Genomic DNA, 20,511 nt, shown 5'->3' on the forward strand with positions numbered 1-20,511 from the left:
TCATTATCGAAAACTAAATTTCAATAAAAGGAATTGCTTTTAAATGAAAAAAAAAAGCAGTCCTCAGGGCACCAAAATACAGTAAACCCCCGCTATTCGCGGGGGTTACTTTCCTGAGAAATGTCGCGAACACCGAAAACGCGAATACTGAGTTATGGCTCCCATAGAAATAAAGGGGTTCCGTTCCAAAGTATGAAATATATAAGAAAAACTAGTCTAAAATTTTGTCTATGTATCTATTATATGTACCTTCATAATATGACTATGTACATAGACAGTACATAGTGAAATGCAAGCATATGGCATTGAAATGAAAATAAGAAACAATTTAATATTAAATGTAATATTTATTAGAAATTTCAAATAAATCTTTCAAACCAGCACCTTTGCTAGCAAAAAAACTTATCCCGCCAGTGCTATCACCAGTTTCGCTAAAGTTTTGATAAAGGAGTTTTGCCTTTTCACGAATGATGAGTGAACTTAACGGAATTTTATTTTGAGTTCGGTCTTTTATCCACAGATTTAAAGTTTTTCCATTTTTTCTAATTTAACATCACAAGTTACAGAGCAAATTTTTGAAGCAATTAGCGCGTTTTCACGGACCCTACGGCGGATTTTTTATTCCGATTTTTTGATTGATCGTACCATTGACTCATTGATTTTATAATGTTTTGCCACTAAGGAGACACTTTCACCATTAGAAATTTTGTCTAATAACTCAATTTTATTCGCTAATGTCATCACCTTCTTTGATATTTTCACATTTCTCTTGTTATTCGTAGCCATATTTTTGTAGGGGTTAGAAAGAACTTGTCCACAATAAAGTCACTTTCTTCCGTCAAAACACTCGAAAAAGTCTGTTTTACACTGCAAAACGGTAGATTTATCATTTTTGTAAGCATATCAATTTATAAGCATAGAAATTAAAAGCAAACGACGAAACCTTCCATGACAAGCGCATAACACATACTGAACAAGGATTAGCGAGAAACATCCACGCTCGCGATTTTGTCACCCCTCTCCCCCCACCCACTGAGCGCTGTTTTGACCGGGAAAGATAATTTTAGCCACGCTCATGTTTTTTTATGGCGGAAAATATTCACGGCGCTTTAAAATTCCCATTTTTTTAGGTTTCATTTTATATTAAATTGGCGATCGCGAATACGCGAAACCGCGAATACAGATACCGCGAATAGCGGGGGTTTACTTTACTAGCACCATTATCTTATCCTTTATCTAAAAAATGGTTGTGCCTGTAGATTTTATTTACAATGTTGGATAATAATATTATACATTTTAGATAACAGTGTGTAACTTTTTATGTAATTAATTTTTATATGCATGCAAACTCATATTATTTTCAAATGATATAATGAAAATTAAGGTTGTGTAGTAGAGCCAGAGTTTTGGAGCTTGTGCCATTGTAGGGATACTAGTTGTTTTATTGCATGCTGCCGTCAGAGTTGCTCCTTTTTGCTGTCATCCACCACAGCTTAGAGGAAATATGATTGTTGGAAGCAGATCTACAAGCCTTTACCTGCAACCTTCGGTTGTGGTCATTGCTTGTTTAGTTTGAAAAAATCTGATGCCAGTGAAGAGTATGCACATACACATACCTTTCTCAGTCTCCATAAAATGATTGAGTATGCATGCCCAAACCAGTCATTGATTTCTTATATTCATATATGTCCTTACATGAACAGACAAACATGCAGGCATGCACTGGCATTTTTTGCTATTCTTTTTAACTCTATTAAATAATAATAATAGCAAGTCATTTAATGGATCTTAAAGGATGATTTTGTTTTGCAGTATGCTGATGTACCGGGAAAGTGTGATGAGCTAAATAATATTGACCACCTCAGGGAATATTATAAGAGATGGAAGAACTGGGTAAGTCTGTAGTTGCAGTAGTAATGTTGCTCAAGTGCATCATAAAAAATGGATAAATAAAATTTGTTATTTATCCATTCATTCAAAATAATATTTTGGCAATAAAGTAATTACATAAAATAATAAAATTAGCATTACCCTGGGAGAATAATTTGGAGGGGTTTAGAGAAAGGCATACAAATATACATTTCAATAGGCACCTTTAAAAATTGTCATCAAATATTAACAAGATTATTTATGAGACTATTCCAATTAAGATGAGGCAAGTTAAATTCTACCTATTGGCCTGTTTGAGTAATCCTTTAACCATCAATTGCAGTCTAAGTTTAACTCTTTAAACACTAACTCATTTTTTTTTTTTTTTTTTACAAAATCTCAAAATTTCTTTAATCAGACAGGTTATGTGACAGAATATTTCATTCCACTAGTGATATATTAAGGTGGGAATCATGTCCTTTTATGTTAAATCATCTATGTTGATGATACTGGCTTAAACACTAAAATTTTTCATTAGCATTAAGAAAAAAATGTTACTGAGACCTGGAAAGAATGCAAGATAATTTGGCCTTCACATTGATCCATGTGCATATCCAAAATTCATAGCTTAGTATATGTATTAGTAGTGGCAAATGATGCAAGGAAAAAAGATTATACAGCATCAGCCAAAAAAAACACCCTTCCCATTTTCACCTATCCATCCCCTCCAGTAGTTTCATAGTGCTTCATTGAATTTATTCGAGCTATCCATTTCCACAACATCAGACAGAAGTTTACTCCAGCAATCAACTACCTATTGGCTAAAAGCAAGCTTCTGCACATCAATTCTGCAACCATCCATCCGCAATTTTAATTTATGTCCCCCCCGCCTCATATGTAGTCTGACAAGATGAAGAATCCTATCAGCATCAAAATTACTCAATCCGTTCAAAGCCTTAAACACCTCAATCAGATCATCTCGCAGGTGCTTAATCTCCAGATGCTTCAATTTGCTGAACTGAAGCGTGTCATAGTAAGAACACCTTTTCATTCCCCTCAATGACCTTGTTATTCTTCTCTGCACCAGTTCCAGCAGCTCTACATCCTTCCTAAAATGAGGCCTCCAGACCAGTATGTGGTACTCAAGATGCAGCCTAACTATTGCCTTATGCAATAGGATAATCAGTTCCATGTCCCTGCTAGCAAAATTCCTATCTATCATTGACAAACCCCATGAGCTGTCTTGGCAGTCTAGCTCTGCACTGCTCAGAGAACTTCGTATCTGACTGCACATATACCCCCCCCCCCAAGATCTTTTCATTTTCCACTACCCTGACTGTATTATCACACAGTTGGTACCTTACTTTAAGATTAGTGCTACCCACCCATATGCAGTACTTTGCATTTGTCAATGTTAAACTTCATTTGCCATTTCTTAGCCCATCTGCCTAATTTTTCTAGATCTTGTTGCAGTAGCTTACCCTGATTGCTGTCATTAACAGCCCTGTCAGCCTTTGTATCATCTGCAGACTTGGACATTAAGCCTGATATACCTTCATCGATATCATTAATAAATACAGAAAACAATAATGGCCCAGCACTGAACCTTGAAGGAGTCCACTCATAACATTAGTCCATGAAGAGCAGTGTACATTGCTATGTACACTGCCTTCTCTGACTCAAACCATCCCTTTATTCGTGGTAGTAACTTGCCCTTAATGCCACTGCTCCAATTTGTGCAGCAGTCTTTTATGTGCAACATTATCAAAAGTTTTCCAGAAATCCAAATATATCATATCAAAATTATTTTTGTATCCAGTTCCTTTGTGACTGCATCATAATATCCAATCAAATTGGTCATGCAAGATTTCCCCATAACAAACCCATGCTGTGAATGAAGAATATAACTGCACTCCTGTCTATTTGGTCCTGCATTACTTCTTTAATTGACTTCATTATTAGCATTAGCATTAGTAGTGGTATATAATGCAAGAAAGCATGCTTATACAGCATCAGCCAAAAAAAAAAAAAAACCTTACTTATTTCACCCATCTATTCCCTCCAAAAGTTTATCTAGTTTTTACTTGAATTTATTTAAGCTGAATTTATTTTTTTATATTTTCTATTTATATCCTGTGTTTTATTTCCTTGAATTTATTTATTTTCCCTGGAACAGAAGTTAAGCTGACAGGTCTGTAATCAGTCAGACTTTGATCCCCCTTTCTGAATTGGGGATACATTCCCAAATCTCCAGTCCATGAAGCCTTCCCATGAAATCAAGGATACTCTCATAATTATAGCTAAAGGGTTACTTAACTCCTTTGTTACCTTTTTTAATATAATTAGATAGATCCCATCCACTGCAGATATTGGTAGCAGTAGTAATGGCAAATGATGCAAAAAAGCAAGCTTATATGGCATCAGCCAAAAAAAAAAAAAAAAAAAACATTTCACCCATCTGTACCCTCCAAGAATTTTTCTAGTTCTCTCTTGAATTTATTTAATCCACCCACTTCCACAACAACAGATGGAAGCCTGTTCCAATAATCAACCACCCACTGACTGAAGGCAACCTTCTGCACATCTATGCTCTTATATTTAACTTCAACAATTACTCTTCCACTTTTCTCTCAGTTATTACAAAATCATTTATATATCTGTTAAGAGTGATAAACTGTTGGCATCCACTTCCATAAACCATTAGCCATAATTATGAGAGCTTCCTTGGACTCAGGGGAGGTACCCATGGACTGGAGATGTGCAAATGTGACCCCAATTCACAAAGGAGGATCAAAGGGCGACACAAGTAATTACAGACCTGTTAGTTTAACTTCTGTCCCAGGAATCTGCAGATAAAGAAACCACTAGGTGGCAGTGATCACAGTGTGCTGAAGTGGAATTTACTCAAAGAGGTAACATCAGGGGTAAAGGAAAGGGTTTTTGCTTTCGTAAAGGCAACTACTGTGGTCTATAACAGTATTGAAATTCTATACAGTGAGACCAACTGATGATGTTACCAACAGCAAATTCAAAATGGGAGGCATTCAAAGAATTTATCTTGGAAGCTACTAGGAAGCTTGTCATACCAACTAAGAAATATTGTTCAAGGTTTAGGCCTAAATGGATGTCAGATGAACTAATGAGACATGTGGCAAAGAAGAAAAATGCATGGGATACATATAAATTAATGGGTGACATGGAGGCCTATGATAGATATAAGAGCCGACCGGGCTAGCCGAGTGGGTAAAGTACCTGCCCGGCAACCCAAAGGTCGCGGGTTCGATTCCCGCCTCGGGCTTGGATCAAAGTACTGCAAAAAAAAACCTTGGGAGGTGCAATATGGCCACAGAAGCCGATGCGCCAACAACTACCAAATCAAAAAAAAAAAAGAAAAAAAGATAGATATAAGCTGGTCTGTAACCAAGCCACAAAGGAGATTAGGCAGGCAAAGGCAGATTATGAGAAATCTTTGGCAAATGATGCAAAAAAAAAACAGCAAAGAGTTCTTTACCTATGTAAACTCTAGAAGGAAAGGGAATGAATCAGATTGGTCCACTGGATATTGATGGTTCAACTGTTGATGATCCTGCTCAGGTGGCTAACAAACTAAACGAGTATTTTGCATCTACATTCACACATGAGGAGTTATTCAGGGAGGGGAATTAAACTCTAGCAGTGATCTAGATGATTTTGTAATAACTGATAGGAAAGAAAGTGGAGGAGAAATTGTTGAAGATAAACATAAAAAAGGCACCTGGGGTGGATGGGATCTATCCAGTTATATTAAAGGAGGCAGCAAAGGAAGTAAGCAAATGCTTAGCCATAATTATGAGAGCGTCCTTGGACTCAGGGAAGATACCCATGGACTGGAGATGTGCAAATGTGACCCCAATTCACAAAAGAGGATCAAAGGGTGACACAAATAATTATAGACCTGTTAGTTTAACTTTAGTTCCAGGAAAATTATGAAGGCACTGGTTAAAGAAGCATTGCAGGACCATCTAGACAAGACTTCAGTTATAGCTTGGACACAGCATGGTTTTGTTAAGGGAAAGTCTTGCCTGACCAATTTGATTGGATACTATGATGTGGTCACAAAGGAACTGGATTCAGGGAATAACTTTGATATCATATATTTGGATCTTAGAAAGGCTTTTGATACTGTTGCACATGGAAGGCTGCTGCACAAATTGGAGCAGTGTGGCAGTGGAGGCAAATTGCTGCTATGGATAAAGGGATGGTTGAGTGGGAGAAGACAGAGAGTGGTAATCAATGGACACTGCTCATCGTGGACTAATGTTATTAGTGGAGTCCCTCAGGGTTCAGTATTAGGTCCATTGTTGTTTTCTGTATTTATAAATGATATTGATGATGGTATATCAAGCTTAATGTCCAAGTTTGCAGACAATACGAAGGTTGGCAGGGTTGTTAAGGACACTAGCGACAGTACACTGTTACAACAGGATCTAGAAAGGTTGAGCAGATGTGCTGAGAGGTGGCAAATGAAGTTTAAAATTGACAAATGTAAAGTTCTACATATGGGAAGCAGTAACCACAGAGTAACGTATCAACTCTGTGGTACTACACTGACAATGGTAGAGAATGAAAAGGACCTGGGGGTATTGTGCAGGCAGATATGAAGTTTTTTGAGCAGTGCAGATGGCCTGCAAGAGTAGCTCATGGTGTCTTGTCAATGATATACAGAAATGTTTCTAGCAGGGATAAGGAGGTGATTATCCCCTTATATAATGCAATGGTCAGGCCACACCTTGAGTACTGTATACAGGTCTGGAGGCCTCATTTTAAGAAGGATGTAGAGCTGTTGGAATGAGTATAGAGAAGGGCAAGAAGATTGGTGAATGGAACAAAGGGTTGCTCTTATGAAGAAAGGGCTCAAGTTTTGTAAATTACAGTGTCTGGAGACTAGGCACCTGCAAGGTGATCTGATTGAGGTGTATAAAGCCTTGAATGGTTTGAGCATGCTCAATGCCAATGGAATTTTTCCTCTTGCTCAGAATAATCACCTAAGAGGGCATAAATTCAAATTGAGGAAAGACGGTTGTAGGATAGATGTGCGGAAGTTTGCCTTTAGCCAGCGGGTAGTTGGTTGGTGGGAACAGACTTCCATATTTTGTTGTGGAAGTTGATAGCCTAAATAAATTTAAGGCTGAACTGGACAGGTATTTGGAACGAATGGAGGGGTGAAATGGGAGCAGTTTTTTTTTTTTTTGGCTGATGCTGCATAAGCTTGCTTTCTTGCATCTTATGCCTCTACTAATGCTAATAAAGAATTCCTCAAGTGTGAATGCAGATGCAAACAGTGAAGACTTCTTTACTTATGTAAAGAAGTCTTCACTGTTTTTATTTACATCCTTTTGCTAAAGATTTCTTATAATCTGACTTAGCTTGCCTAACCTCCTTTGTGACTTGATTACAGACTAATTTATATCTACTATAGGCATGTGTATCACCTGATAATTTATGCATCCCATGCATTTTTATTCTCTGCCACAAGTCTCAATAGTTCATCTGACATGTCTTAGCCTTGAACAGTATTTATTAGTTTGTATGAAAAGTCTAGTAGATTCTATGATTATTCTCTTGAATGCTTCTATTTTGAATTTTCTGATGGTAACTTCATCAGTTAGTCCCACTGTATAGAATTTAAAAACTCCTGAGACCATTGCATTCACCTTTATGAAAGCAAAAACCCTTCCCTTTATCCTTGATGGTAGTTATATCTTTAAGTAAATTCCACATCAATACACTAAGATCATTGATATGGGATTTACTTAAAGATGTAACTACCATGAAAGGGTATTTTGTTTGACGAACCTTATTTTGAGATCCATAGCACAATAAATATGTATTTTCCTAGAATTTTAATGTCAGATACACAATTGAGGTCAATTTACCAAACTCACTTTCAAAACCTTCATTCTCAAAGTATTGAATATGTGCCTTGATCATATTTCCAGAAGAACTGTGTATTTAAGATTTCAATTGTTCTGATATACAATTCACAAATTTACTTGACAAGCCCAATAATATGCTAATAATTCTCTGTGGAATACATTTGAGAGTAGGAACAGCCAATGTGATATTATCTGAATATGCTATTTACATGGGATTTTTCTCTAAGAAAGGTACAAAACAAAAAAGAAAGCAGAGGGAGCCACTCTGTGAAATACCTACTTGGGGAAAATTGAAAAGTTTAATATCTTTTAAAATTAAAACCCTCTTCAGCGTACATTCAAAAAACCAGAACTGGATCCTGACATCACATAAATAATCCTGTAAGAGATAAAGGCAGGGGAGAGATAAGTACTGAACCAAATGCTACTGTTGAACTGACAAAGATGATTTGCAGAGAGGGAGCTATATGGATGCTTATTTATGATTAGTTTTGTAACCTTTGAGTTAACCACATTACAACATCTGGCAGTAAAAGGGAATGTAATATAGCTCATGTAAAATCCTCAAATAGCATTGATGCCTGGAAAATATTGTAATGAATGGATTGGACCCATTTGGAAATAATTGGTTGGTGAGAATTGTAAGCAGTAATGACACTGAAAGACCCACTGGCTATTAGTGGTCAAAAATTTTTTATCAGATGTCAAAATAGTTTTATGTATTTGAATCACTTTATATTGGAATCAGCCATGAAGAATGTAATGCTTAGATAATGGTCTAATAAGTAGAATATCTAGTGTGTAAAAACTTGCTATTCTGATATAATAAAGAGAGAGAGAGAGAGAGAGAGAGAGAGAGTCTTTTATTGCCCCACCTTCACTTGCGACAGTTACACAATTGGATAGTGTTGCAATGTCCCCCCATGGCCAAAAGGCCAGGGGTTAACACTTATAGAGATGATAACAAGCAGATATATTACAAAAATAAATAAATTGCCATTAGGTGATATAGGACATTTAAATGAAATAGCATCGAATGACTTCCATAATGGCATTAGGTTCCATAAAATATTAAGATGATATAAAAATTACATTAAATAAATACTGGTATAACATAACGTTTAAATTAAATTAACAAAATGACACTTGATACATTTGAAAGTCCCGATTTTTGTCTTCGCAGCTCGTGGGAGAGAAAGCATGAACAGAGGCAGCTGAGGCACATACCGCTGGCTCCTTCCCCAGTATGTTCCCTAATTAACTGGAGCATTAAAGTGGTGAGTGCAGGGCATATTTGGCTTGGATGCGATGAAGAGAAGGCTTTTCCTTTTGCAGACTGTCCAGACCTTCATCGACTATTCCATATGACTAGATGGTCGAGGGCACCTTCTATCTATGCTGAGTGATTGGAGGGCATGAGATGTGTGGGACCCAGAAGCCTCTGCCTATAGTGTCAGTTAACAGCAAATTTCTGTAAGTTGGCATCGATGCCCTGGATTTTTCCAAGCAACTGGTAGGGTAGGAAGCAATCTGATAAGCGGAGGAGTAAGTGAAGAGGGCAAATTATTGGGGTTGCTCTGAGCAGGGCAGGTGGAATCCTCCAGTCAAACCAAGCTACAAGATCAAAATCTTTAGGAATATGGAGTTTAGCACTGGAAAAAAATTCTTTCTCTTTTCATGTTTTTTTTTTTTTTTTTTTTTTTTTTTCAAAATTGTTATTGTTCTTTTCTTAGCAAGAGTGAACTGGAGCAGTTTTAACATATATGATTGGAGAATGTGTGCTAAATATTTTATTTTGCATCTTTGTTACAGTATGGTTAGTATTTGAATGGCCAAATGATGCAAGGAATTGGTTAGTACTTTCTTTATTTGATGCAGTATTATATCATAGTAAAAACAAAGTGCATTATAGACTAATTTCAAATTAAAAATTAAACATTGTTTTACCACACGTGCATAGTACAATATGTTTAACATGTGATACAGGTGGGGTGCTCCTCATGCAATGTGCATGCAGTAAAATGAGAATTTAATTTTTAATTTGAAACAATTTAAATTGTTTATCTTTATCAAAATATACTGATAATTTTTCATGGGATTAAGAAAATCGAAAAATATTACTATAAGCTAATGATCCATTATATAGAGATCAAAATAATATTTTTGTTTATAATTGTGCTGCTATAGTTATTTTTCGTAATATTGAATGTGGTTTCATACTCTTGCAGTATGCTGGTTCATCTTGTCGCAGGTTCTATAGGCGCCGACCACTAGACTCTTGTTTTACACATCCAAGCCGTATGATTTATCCATCAACTGAAGAATACACACCTCCTAGTACCCCTGAAAGACACTTAGATCGCACACGTATAAAGCCTGCAGCCTTTGATGATACCTACCAGCAGAAGATAAATAGAGAACCTATAGATATTCGCTCAGAAAGCCAGTAAGTATATTGTTTTGATGTACACTTATTAATGTATATTTTTTTTAAAAAGAAAAAAAAAGTAAAGACAAGCTTATACCAAAATAAATATACACTAATAAATATGCCTTTTAAGACATACTTTAAGAGTATGCCTTTATATCCAATGTTTGCTGTGCTACTATTTTTCACTCTTTCCTCTTTTCGAGCCGACCGGGCTAGCCGAGTGGGTAAAGTACCTGCCCGGCAACCCAAAGGTCGCGGGTTCGATTCCCGCCTCGGGCTTGGATCAAAGTACTACAAAAACCTTGGGAGGTGCAATATGGCCACAGAAGCCGATGCGCCAACAACTACCAAATCAAATCAATTCCTCTTTTCGTTTTGTAATTCAACTTTGATTGTGTAATTTGTTACCTCTTTCCATGCACATATCTTTTATTCTGTTTCCATAAAGATTTATAGAAATGAAATGATGAAACAACTTATAATCACTTTTAGAACTTGTAGAGCCATTTCCTCTTTCTGCATTTAATAACTGTTTCTGCCATTAGTTATTTTTGAATATCTGCTATATATTAACTTTGTTACAACTGAAACACAAATTTAAGCAGTAATAACCTTGTTGTAATCAAATCAATGTCACCTAGTTGTTGGGCTTTATTATTACGTATAATAATTTTAATGGAGACATAAAAAATTAATATTCTATGATAATTACACAAACTCTAACAACAAAGTTTATAGTAATTTATACTTAGACTGCCTTTTTTAGAATATTAGGAATTAGGATTAGGAAATTAGGCTTAGGATTGAGGTATATTGATATTGTTTGTGTTATATGTTAAATGTAAATGAGTGATGATTCATGTTGCCATAATTTGAACAGAATTCTACTACAGTAAGTAATTGTGCACTTACACTTCATAGATACCAAAGTGGGCCAGATACATTCCTTTTACCCTTAAGAGATGCTGATTTTCCTGTGAGAGTTCGACAGTATCTTAGAGTTGGAGTCAGACGCAGCCCAACATTAGCCAAACACTTGCAGGACAAGCATTGGGGAAATTGTGAGGTAAATAAATAGAAATTGTGTGTGTGTGTGTGTGTTTCTGACTCTACAAAAAGAAAATCATACAGAATATTGCTAACATTTTGTTATTAATTATAACTTAAGAATTTACTTAAATAATATGATGATTATTAATATTCATATTCTGCTTGTTTTTTTTATTCTACCTTCCCTCCCCTACTTGGCTTAATTGGCTTATGCTGAAGTTTAGCGGTCAGTAAATATAAATTACTATTCAGGAAACGAATGTATTATAACTCTAACCTTGTTCTGTGAAAGTCACTTATTGTGTTTGCAAATATTAACTGATTAAACTAGCTTATATTATCAATTTTTCTTTTTTTTTTTTAAATCAAGCATTTAAATAAATAACAAAATGCTTAGTTTTTGTGGGGAATTTTGTTTATTTGATATTAGCACAATATCAGGAAGGGACTATATAAGGATGAAAGGGAACCCAAGTGAAAAAAATGAAGACTATGTTGTAAAGACATCTCTTTTGCACTGTAGAATAGAAATAAGGAAATGGAAGACACTATTCTATATGTTTTTGTAGTTTTCACTTTATTTGGTAATCATGTGTCTTTAATTTCTGAAATCTTTGCATTTTTATGACATTTTATTCCCTTAAAGGTATTGATAATTTTTTTTATTAATCAACTGTCATCACAGCTGCATCTTGAACTGTCACTACCTAATAGTTCCAGAATTGGGTTGTTACTGCTTCAAATAGTAATACAGTGGTTGGTAATCTCCTTTTTTTTTTTTTTTTTTATCACTGGTCAATCTGTGGTTTCTGCTGCTTCTAATTGACAATTAAAAATTTTGAATTGGGAAAATGAATACTTCCTATCACAGCTATACCTAGAAAATGGTTCATACACTTGCTGTCTCAGATTTATAGATATAGCTCACAAAATATACTTGTCGGTTGTGGTGTCTGTTTTACCTATAAATACATATTATAATCATCGAAAAGATTTCTTAAGACAACCAACTAGCTATGGGGTTAAAATAAGACTTTAATAAAGTAAATAATATATAAATAGGTATAAATAAAATAATTAAATTGGAATTAAAAGTGTTAAAATACAAAATCAAATACCAAGAAACTTTGAAAGGGTACCCAAGTGAAATATAAGGATACAAGGACACTCCACCTCAAACCTTCTTGGTATTTTAGTGATTTTATCAGTTTTTATTTAACTTTGTGTTTTAACACTTTTAATTCCATTTTAATGTTTTATTTATACTTGTATTGTTTTTTTGCTTTATAAAAGTTTTATTTTAACCTCATGTCTAGTTGGTTGTCTCAAGGAATCTTTTCTGTCATGTGCCTCATTGCTCAAGGTTTTTCTATAATAATCTTAGCATTTATCATCTCACGGAGAGTTACAAGTAACACTTTATTTTTATGTGGAGAACTCATTGTAAGCTTTATTAATAGTATCCAGTAGCCTGTTTTTTATTTTCTGCTATCCCAATTTATTTTTTTAAGCATTAAAATAAATTAGGATAGCAGAGCTTGCCATTTTAAATTTTATGATTTCTAAGAACTATTAGATGCAGTCATTAATTATTGAAGTAATTCTCTGGTTTATGTAATATACCATAAGTGTATTGTAATATGATTTGTGCAACTGCTAGTCTGAGCTCTTTTTCACCGTAGGTTATAATAATGACTAATCTAACAGTTATGTAACTCAATGTTTATTACACAGACACAATTTTTTGGAGTAATTAACTGATCAGCCAACTCCTGGTGGTTGACCATAGATGGTTGGCCACTGTAATTAGTATTATGTAGTTCCGTATTGACTGGTAACATTCCAAATAACTTCAGTGTAACACTAATTATTTCTATTGAAGAAATAAAAAAAAAACAAAAATAGTAATAATAATTAATAAATATATATTGTTTAGCAAACATGATTAAAAAATATTAATATGCTCAATTTATTACCTACAGGTAGCAGTTAAAGAACGAAGAAAGTTCATGGATATTATGGATGAAGAAAATTGATGATGAAAAGAGAGGCCTGTCTCGCTCTGTCCCCATTAAGGCTTCAGCGAGAAATTGGAACCCTTGGTTCTGGCTATGAACAACATTGAAGGAGGAGAAGTGGGGTCAAAATGCCACCTGGTAAGAAAATATGATTTCTAAGAACTATAGATGCAGGCTTTAATTATTGAAATAATTCTGTTTTATGTAAATATACTGTAATATGAATTATGTAATTGTTAGTTAATGATGATGTATGCAGAAAACATAGATGGTAATCTTTTAAAAGCTTAGACTGAACCGTCTGTGCATTGAATGGATATTAAAGAATTTGAAAGTTCAGATGGATGGTTGCAGAAATTTAAGACTTGTCATGGTGTCTTTCAAAAAAATGTGGTGAAAATGCAGCCATGGACATTGATGCTATAAATGAATAGAAGGAAAATTGTTTAAGAAAAACTATTGAAGAATTCTATTAAACAATGTTATGTCTTGAAAGCAAAAATCAATGCAAAATTGACATCCTGCAGGCAATGTATGTATGTGTTTCAGCATGGGATGAAGTTGATGAAAAAGTGATCACCAACTGCTTCAAACATGCTAGATTTACCACCTTGAATGATGCAATGTGTGAAGTTTTGCATGCTTCTTCCTCTATTAATTGCAAAGAACAGTCCAATAATAGGGAAGAAATATTTGAGGTGCCTTGCAGTCGGTGAGCCCCAGCCTCTTTACAGCTGATTCTGAAATGATGGCATTTTGATTGAAAGTAGTGGAATTGTGGTAAGTTTATTTTTTCTCTAATACTACATGTTATAGCTTAAGTTTTAAAAATCACCTAAACTTACAGGAAAACTTAAGCTTTAAAGATTACGCAAAAGTGGATGCAGACATTGAATGTTTCAGAATATGCACAAATGAAGATTAACTCATTGCAGATGCAGACATAATGGAATCTGAAATTTGTAGTGATGAAGATCAGGAACCTACTGTGGTTGAATAAGACGTTTCAGTGCAAGATGCTCATCAAGGATGAGAACTTGTACGCCGATTTTTTTCAAGTGCAGCCTAGCTGCAAAAGTGAAATAACTGCTATCACGCATCTTCATAATTCTCTTTTAAAACATGCTCTACCATTGAAACAGTGTGTTCTGACAGATTATTTAAAGTATGAAACAATTCTTTTGTTAGGTGTTGATAGGTATGTAGCCTCTGTAGTGAAATTTACAATTTAATTGCAACCTCACTGTGCTCTACAATCATAATTTTCTTGTTTAATACTGTAGTACATATTATAAATAAGATTATGCTATATTATATTAGTAGTTACATTAAATTTCCAAGCTTTTATTTGTTTTATTGCTGATTTTATGAACAATTGATATAACGTCCTTCTGATATAACAACTGTTTTTGTTATTCCCCTACTGGGTCGTTATATAGAACTTTGACTGTAAATATATTTCTGCAATGCAGAGTTTGTTCATTAGTGTTACAGTACCTATACTGATGAGTCAAAACATTATGCCCAGCGAGTCGTTATGCAAATTGCAACAACTGCAGGAGAACTACGGCACGTGTGCGGGTCGAGACATGGTATAAAAAGCACCTCATACTGAGCTCCATTAATCAGTGTTACTCTTGTTCTTCAAATGGGAAAGGCAATGGACTTAAGTGAGTTTGACAAATTGTAATGGCTAGATGACTGGGTTAGACCATATCTGAAATGGCTGGGCTGGTGGGATACCCATGGTCAGCCATGGTTAGTACCTACTGAAAGTGGTCCGAGGAGGGGGGAACCCATGAATCGCCAGCGAGGTGTTGGATGACCATGGTTCATTGATGCTCTTGATGTGAGCAAAGGCTCTCTCAGATGGTACATGACAACAGAAGGGCGACTGTGGCACAACTCACCGGTAATTGGAATGCTGGTGGCAGGAGTAATGTGTCACAATACACAGTACATTGAACACTGCTGAAAATGGGGCTGTGTAGCTGCAGGCTGCTTCGTGTGCCCATGCTAACCACAATTCACAGGCAACAGCACCTACAATGGGCACGCATGCATCGAAACTGGACCTTGAGTGATTGGAAGAAGGTCATATGGTTTGATGAATCAAATTTCTGTTGCACCATGTGGACGGCCGGGTACGTGTGCATTGTTTACCAGGGGAAGTGATGGTGCCTGGATGCATCGTGGGAAGAAAACTAGCCAGTGGTGGCTGTGTCATATTTTGGCCGATGCTCTGCTGGGATACCCTGGGTCGAGTCATCCATGTGCTGGGCACTCTGATCATATTAGATAGGTGGTCATAATGTTTTGGCTCATTGGTGTATGTAATTGACGTAGTTTGCACTAAGGATATAGTTTTCTACTTATATCACTGATGTACTCCCCATTCTTTTTGAGAGCTGTAATATTACATTGTCATATTTTTATGGTGTAATTATCAGATAATATGAAAAATTCTATAATTGTGAGCATAAAAACCATATAATGCTGTTCTACCAAAGAGATTTAGTGAAAAGTTTATCATGGTGTGTTTATATTTCCAACATCACTTTATTTTTATTTTAATCACAGGAACACCTCCATATTTTCGTGAAAAAATTAAGGATGCTGTTATTAAGGAAAATGATGATGTATTGTTTAGGTGTCTTGCAGTCGGTGAGCCCCCAGCCTCTTTACAGCTGGTTCCGAAATGATGGCATTTTGATTGAAAGTAGTCGAATTGTGGTATGTTTATTATTCTCTAATACCACATATTATAGCTTAAGTTTTAATCAATAAATAGGATGTGTGTGTTTGTGTGTGCATGCGTGTGTGTGTGCATGTTTGTGTGCGTGTTTGTGTGCTTGCGCACACGCGTGTGTGTGTGCGTGTGCGTGTGTGTGTGCGTGCATATGCGCACTTGTTGGAAGGGAAGTAAGTATCCACAGTTGGTTTTGGCCCAATGTTATAGTTAATTTATCTTAATAGGTGTAGCAGATAAAATCCCTTTATCACTTACCATTGAAGTATGCCACACATAGTGAATTATTGTCTAGTATCTTCTGAGCTTGTGAACAGCAGGGTAGAGCTGAAAACCTGTGATGGATTGTAGAGCATTCTAGAGTTGTATACAATTTAATTTACGGTATTAAATTTTAGTTATTTAGTATACGGCTGAATGTGTCATTGTATCAAGATGAATTTTCAATTTTTATACTCCATCTACAGCATTACTGTGTCCATCCCTGTGGTCATACCTTTCCAGAATTACTCTCATTTAAATTAAACCAATTTTTTACCAGCAAAGACAACCTCATACCATCATGATATAAATTTAAGATTTCCAAATTTGTTATAAATTCCAGATTGAAACTTTGAACATTAGGTCTACATAAAAATATATTATTGCATTGTTATATTAGTAATAGTATTCACCATATAGTGCAAGGAAACCACAGGCTTTTGCTGCACTGGCAAAAGAAAAAAAAAAAAAGAAACCAAGCAGAGAAGAACAGATGGGCTGACAGGTGGCAACTGAAGTTTAACATTGACAAATGTAAAGTTGTTGTTGTTATTTGGTTTTTAGGAGCATTAGCAACTAAGGCCATATTGCTCCGGGGTTATGCAGTGGTCATTCCCTGACCTTTCCGCATCCTCCATATTTGGTGGTCATGGGCTCGAACCCTAGTCTAATCAGGAAGCATGTGCTACGCACTACTGCTCCTGCCCACCTGGCTATGGAGGCACAACAAATGTAAAGTACTGCATATGGGAAGCAATAACCCCAGAGTAATGTATCACTGACAGTGGTAGAGAATTAAAAGGACCTGGGGGTAATTTGGCAGGCAGATATCAAGTTTTCTGAACAGTGCAGACTGTCTGCAAGAATAGGTCATGGTGTCTTTTCAATGATATACAGGAATTTTTCTAGCTGGGATAAAGAGGTGATTATCCCCTTGTATAAGGCAATGGTCAGGCTACACCTTGAGTACTGTATACAGGTCTTTTAAGAAGGATGTAGAGCTGAATGGAATGAAGGATTGCTCTTACAAAGAAAGGCTTAAGTTTTGCAAATTACAGTGTCTGGAGACTAGGCACCTGCGAGGTGATCTGATTGAGATGTATAAAGCCTTGAATGGTTTGAGCATGGTCAATACTGATGGGGCTGATGGGATTCTTCCTATTGCTCAGAATAATTGCCCAAGAGGGCATAAATTCAAATTGAGGAAAGACGGTTCTAGGATAGATGTGCGGAAGTTTGCCTTTAGCCAGCGGGTGGTTGATTGCTGGAACAAACTTCCATCTGTTGTTGTAGAAGTCAATAGCTTAAATAGATTCCAGGCAGAACTTGACAAACATTTGGAGCGAGGGGATGGGTGAAATAAGGAATTTTTTATTTTTTTTGGCTGATGCTATATAAGCTTTCTTTCTTGCATCGTGTGCCCTTGCTAATGCTAATGCATAGCATAACTGACAACATGTCCGTTATGCTATGTAGTCACCGATGTTTGCCATTTCTTCTCTATTTTATTTTTCTTTCTTTCTTCTTTGCTTTATTCTTGTTATTTTTTTACAATTTACTAATTAATTTTAATTTATTAATGATATATATATTAGCATTAGTAGAGGCATATGATGCAAGAAAGCAAGCTTATGAAGCGTCAGCCATCTCACCCCATCTGCATATCTATCCTACAACTGTCTTTCCTCAGTTTTGAGTTTATGCCCCCTCAGGTTCATAATCTGAGCAAGAGGAAGAATCCCATTGGCATTGAACCTGTCAAACCATTCAGGGCTTTATGCACCAAAATCAGATTACCTCACAGGTTCCTAGTCAAACCATTCAGGGCTTTATGCACCAAAATCAGATTACCTCACAGGTTCCTAGTCATCGGATACTGCAATTTTCAGAACCTAAGCCTTTCTCGATAAGAACATCCTTTCGTTCTCCTCACCAATCTTGTTGCCTTTCTCTGTACTCATTCTAGCAAATCTACATCCTTCGTAAAATGAGGCCTGGATTATTCCTTTGTATAAACAAAGGAATAATCGCCTCCTCCTCTCTACTAGCAAAATTCCTGTATATCATTGATTATCTGCACTGCTCAAAAAAGTTCATATCTGACTGCACAATTACCCTCAGATCTTTTTCATTCTCCACTACCCTGAGTGTAGTACCACACAGTTGGTACACTTCTATAGGGTTACTGCTACCCATATGCAGTACCTTGCATTTGTCAACGTTAAACTTCAATTACCACTTTTTGGCCCATCTGTCAAACTTTTCTAGATCTTGTTGCAATAGCATACTGTCATTATAAACCCTGCTAACCTTTGTGTCATCTGAAAACTTTGGCATTAAGCCTGATATACCATCATCAATATCATTGATAAATATACAAAACAACAATGGGCTCAACACTGAACCCTTGCGGACTCCACTAATAACATTGGTCCATGAAGAGCAGCGTCCATTGATTACCACTCTCTGTCTTCTCCCTCTCAACCGTCCTTTTATCCATTGTAGCAACATGCCCTTAATGCCATACTGCTCCAATTTGTATAGTAGTCTTCCATGTGCAACAGTATCAAAAGCTTTCCTGAAATCTAAGTACAGTAGACTCTCGATTTTCCAGGATAGATGGTAAAAAACAAATCCCAGAAAATCAATTTCCCGGTTAATCCAAAAATACAAGTCCCCGACATACGTAAGAGATATGGTCCAGGACTTCTTATTTCATCGAGTTTTACGTAACTCAGGAATGACTAATAACATACTGCTACTATATTATTATTGACAAATCTGAATTTTGCGCGATACTTGTTAACGTTTCGCCATTTTGATACATCCTTATTATAATGATTCCTTACAGATGCACCGTTTTCAAACTTTTGAATAATTTTAAGTTTTTGTTTAACTGAAAATGCAACTCTTTTGCGTTTACCCATCATTTTCGCAATGGGCTGCAATGGAACACAACAATAGACGCAACGCACTAAAACAAATTAAACATTTGGTCTCTCTCTTTTTTTTTTGTTTTTTTTTTTTTTTTTTTTTTGCGTGGCGAGTGAAGATGGTGGGGATTGCAAGATAATAGGTACACTAATCTCCCAGTGATGACTTATAATGCCGCTTGTTGCTTATTTATGACTTGTGAAATATCTGTTTATACCTATTCTGGTTATTACTTGAATTTTTTTTTATTTCTGCTTGATTTTTTTTTTTTAATCTAGTCTTGAGTTAATCCGATCCCGGTTAATCAAGAGTCTGCTGTATATGATATTAGCATTAGTAGAGGCACATGATGCAAGAAAGCAAGCTTATACAGCATCAGCCAAAAAAAAAAAAAAAAAGAACTTCCCATTTCACTGATCCATTCATTCCAAATGTTTGTCTAGTTCTACCTTGAATTTATTTAAATTATCAACTTCCACAACAACAGACGGAAGTTTGTTTCAGCACATCAAAATTATTTTTTGCATCCAGTTCCTTTGTGACCATGTCATAGTATCCAATAAAATTGGTCAGACAAGACTTCCCCTTAACAAACCCATGCTGTGTCTGAACTATAACTGCAGTCATGTTTAGTTGATTGTGTAATGCTTCTTTAATCAGTGACTCCATTATTTTCCCCGGAACAGAAGTTAAACTAACAGGCCTGTAATTACTTGTATCACCCTTTGTCCCCTTTTTGAATTGGAGATACATTTGCACACCTCCAGTCCATGGAGACTCCCTCTGAATCCAAGGATGCTCTCATAGTTATGGCTAATGGTTTGCTTACTTCCTTTGCTTCCTTTTATATAAATTATTGAAATAAAGAAGAATTCTTGTAATTATTCTTTCTTAATTGTGCACTTCATAATTATTTTCTGGATTGTGCATTTTGTAATTAATCATTCTTTATTTTAGCACTACTGTATAATGGATACAGCTTATGAATTTATTTAATGAAATGATATATTTCGTTAAATTGCAAACATATATATAAACTGAATTTGAAAATAAAAGTGCCTGCTGGGACCTTTGTTTATCACTATGCCTTTCTATAGGAAAAAAATTGTGCAGGCACACTGAAGAACCTAAGCCTTTCTCGGGCTTAGGTTACACAAGTTGGTAAACAGAACACTTTGAATGGCTAGTTGTATATTTCCCATCTGTAGATTCCACTTGCATGACTAAGTATATTAGGTAGAGCATGCCAACAATAAAAGCATTGTCAGCTCATTTTTCTCTAGC

General features: G+C 35.7%; 2 protein-coding genes across 2 annotated transcripts in view; both read left to right on the forward strand.

Annotated features, from left to right (window-relative positions):
• The window catches only part of LOC150075838 (protein Obscurin-like), a 598,361-nt gene extending 584,984 nt beyond the window's left edge, over positions 1–13,377 (forward strand). Inside the window, exons 90-93 of the mRNA XM_090387723.1 lie at positions 1,813–1,893; positions 10,013–10,230; positions 11,137–11,281; positions 13,248–13,377. Coding sequence (XP_090243849.1) covers positions 1,813–1,893; positions 10,013–10,230; positions 11,137–11,281; positions 13,248–13,301 — 498 coding nt within the window. The 3' untranslated portion in view covers positions 13,302–13,377. The remainder of the gene's footprint in view (positions 1–1,812; positions 1,894–10,012; positions 10,231–11,136; positions 11,282–13,247) is intronic.
• A 19-nt stretch (positions 13,378–13,396) lies between these two features.
• The window catches only part of LOC150075841 (protein Obscurin-like), a 58,984-nt gene continuing 51,869 nt past the window's right edge, over positions 13,397–20,511 (forward strand). The window contains exons 1-2 of the mRNA XM_090387724.1: positions 13,397–13,421; positions 15,864–16,016. Of these exons, the coding sequence (XP_090243850.1) occupies positions 15,897–16,016 (120 nt within the window). The 5' untranslated portion in view covers positions 13,397–13,421; positions 15,864–15,896. The remainder of the gene's footprint in view (positions 13,422–15,863; positions 16,017–20,511) is intronic.

This window comes from Mastigoproctus giganteus, chromosome 13 (assembly GCF_048544385.1).
Source record: "Mastigoproctus giganteus isolate SK-2022 chromosome 13, ASM4854438v1, whole genome shotgun sequence".
NCBI lineage: Eukaryota > Metazoa > Arthropoda > Arachnida > Uropygi > Thelyphonidae > Mastigoproctus > Mastigoproctus giganteus.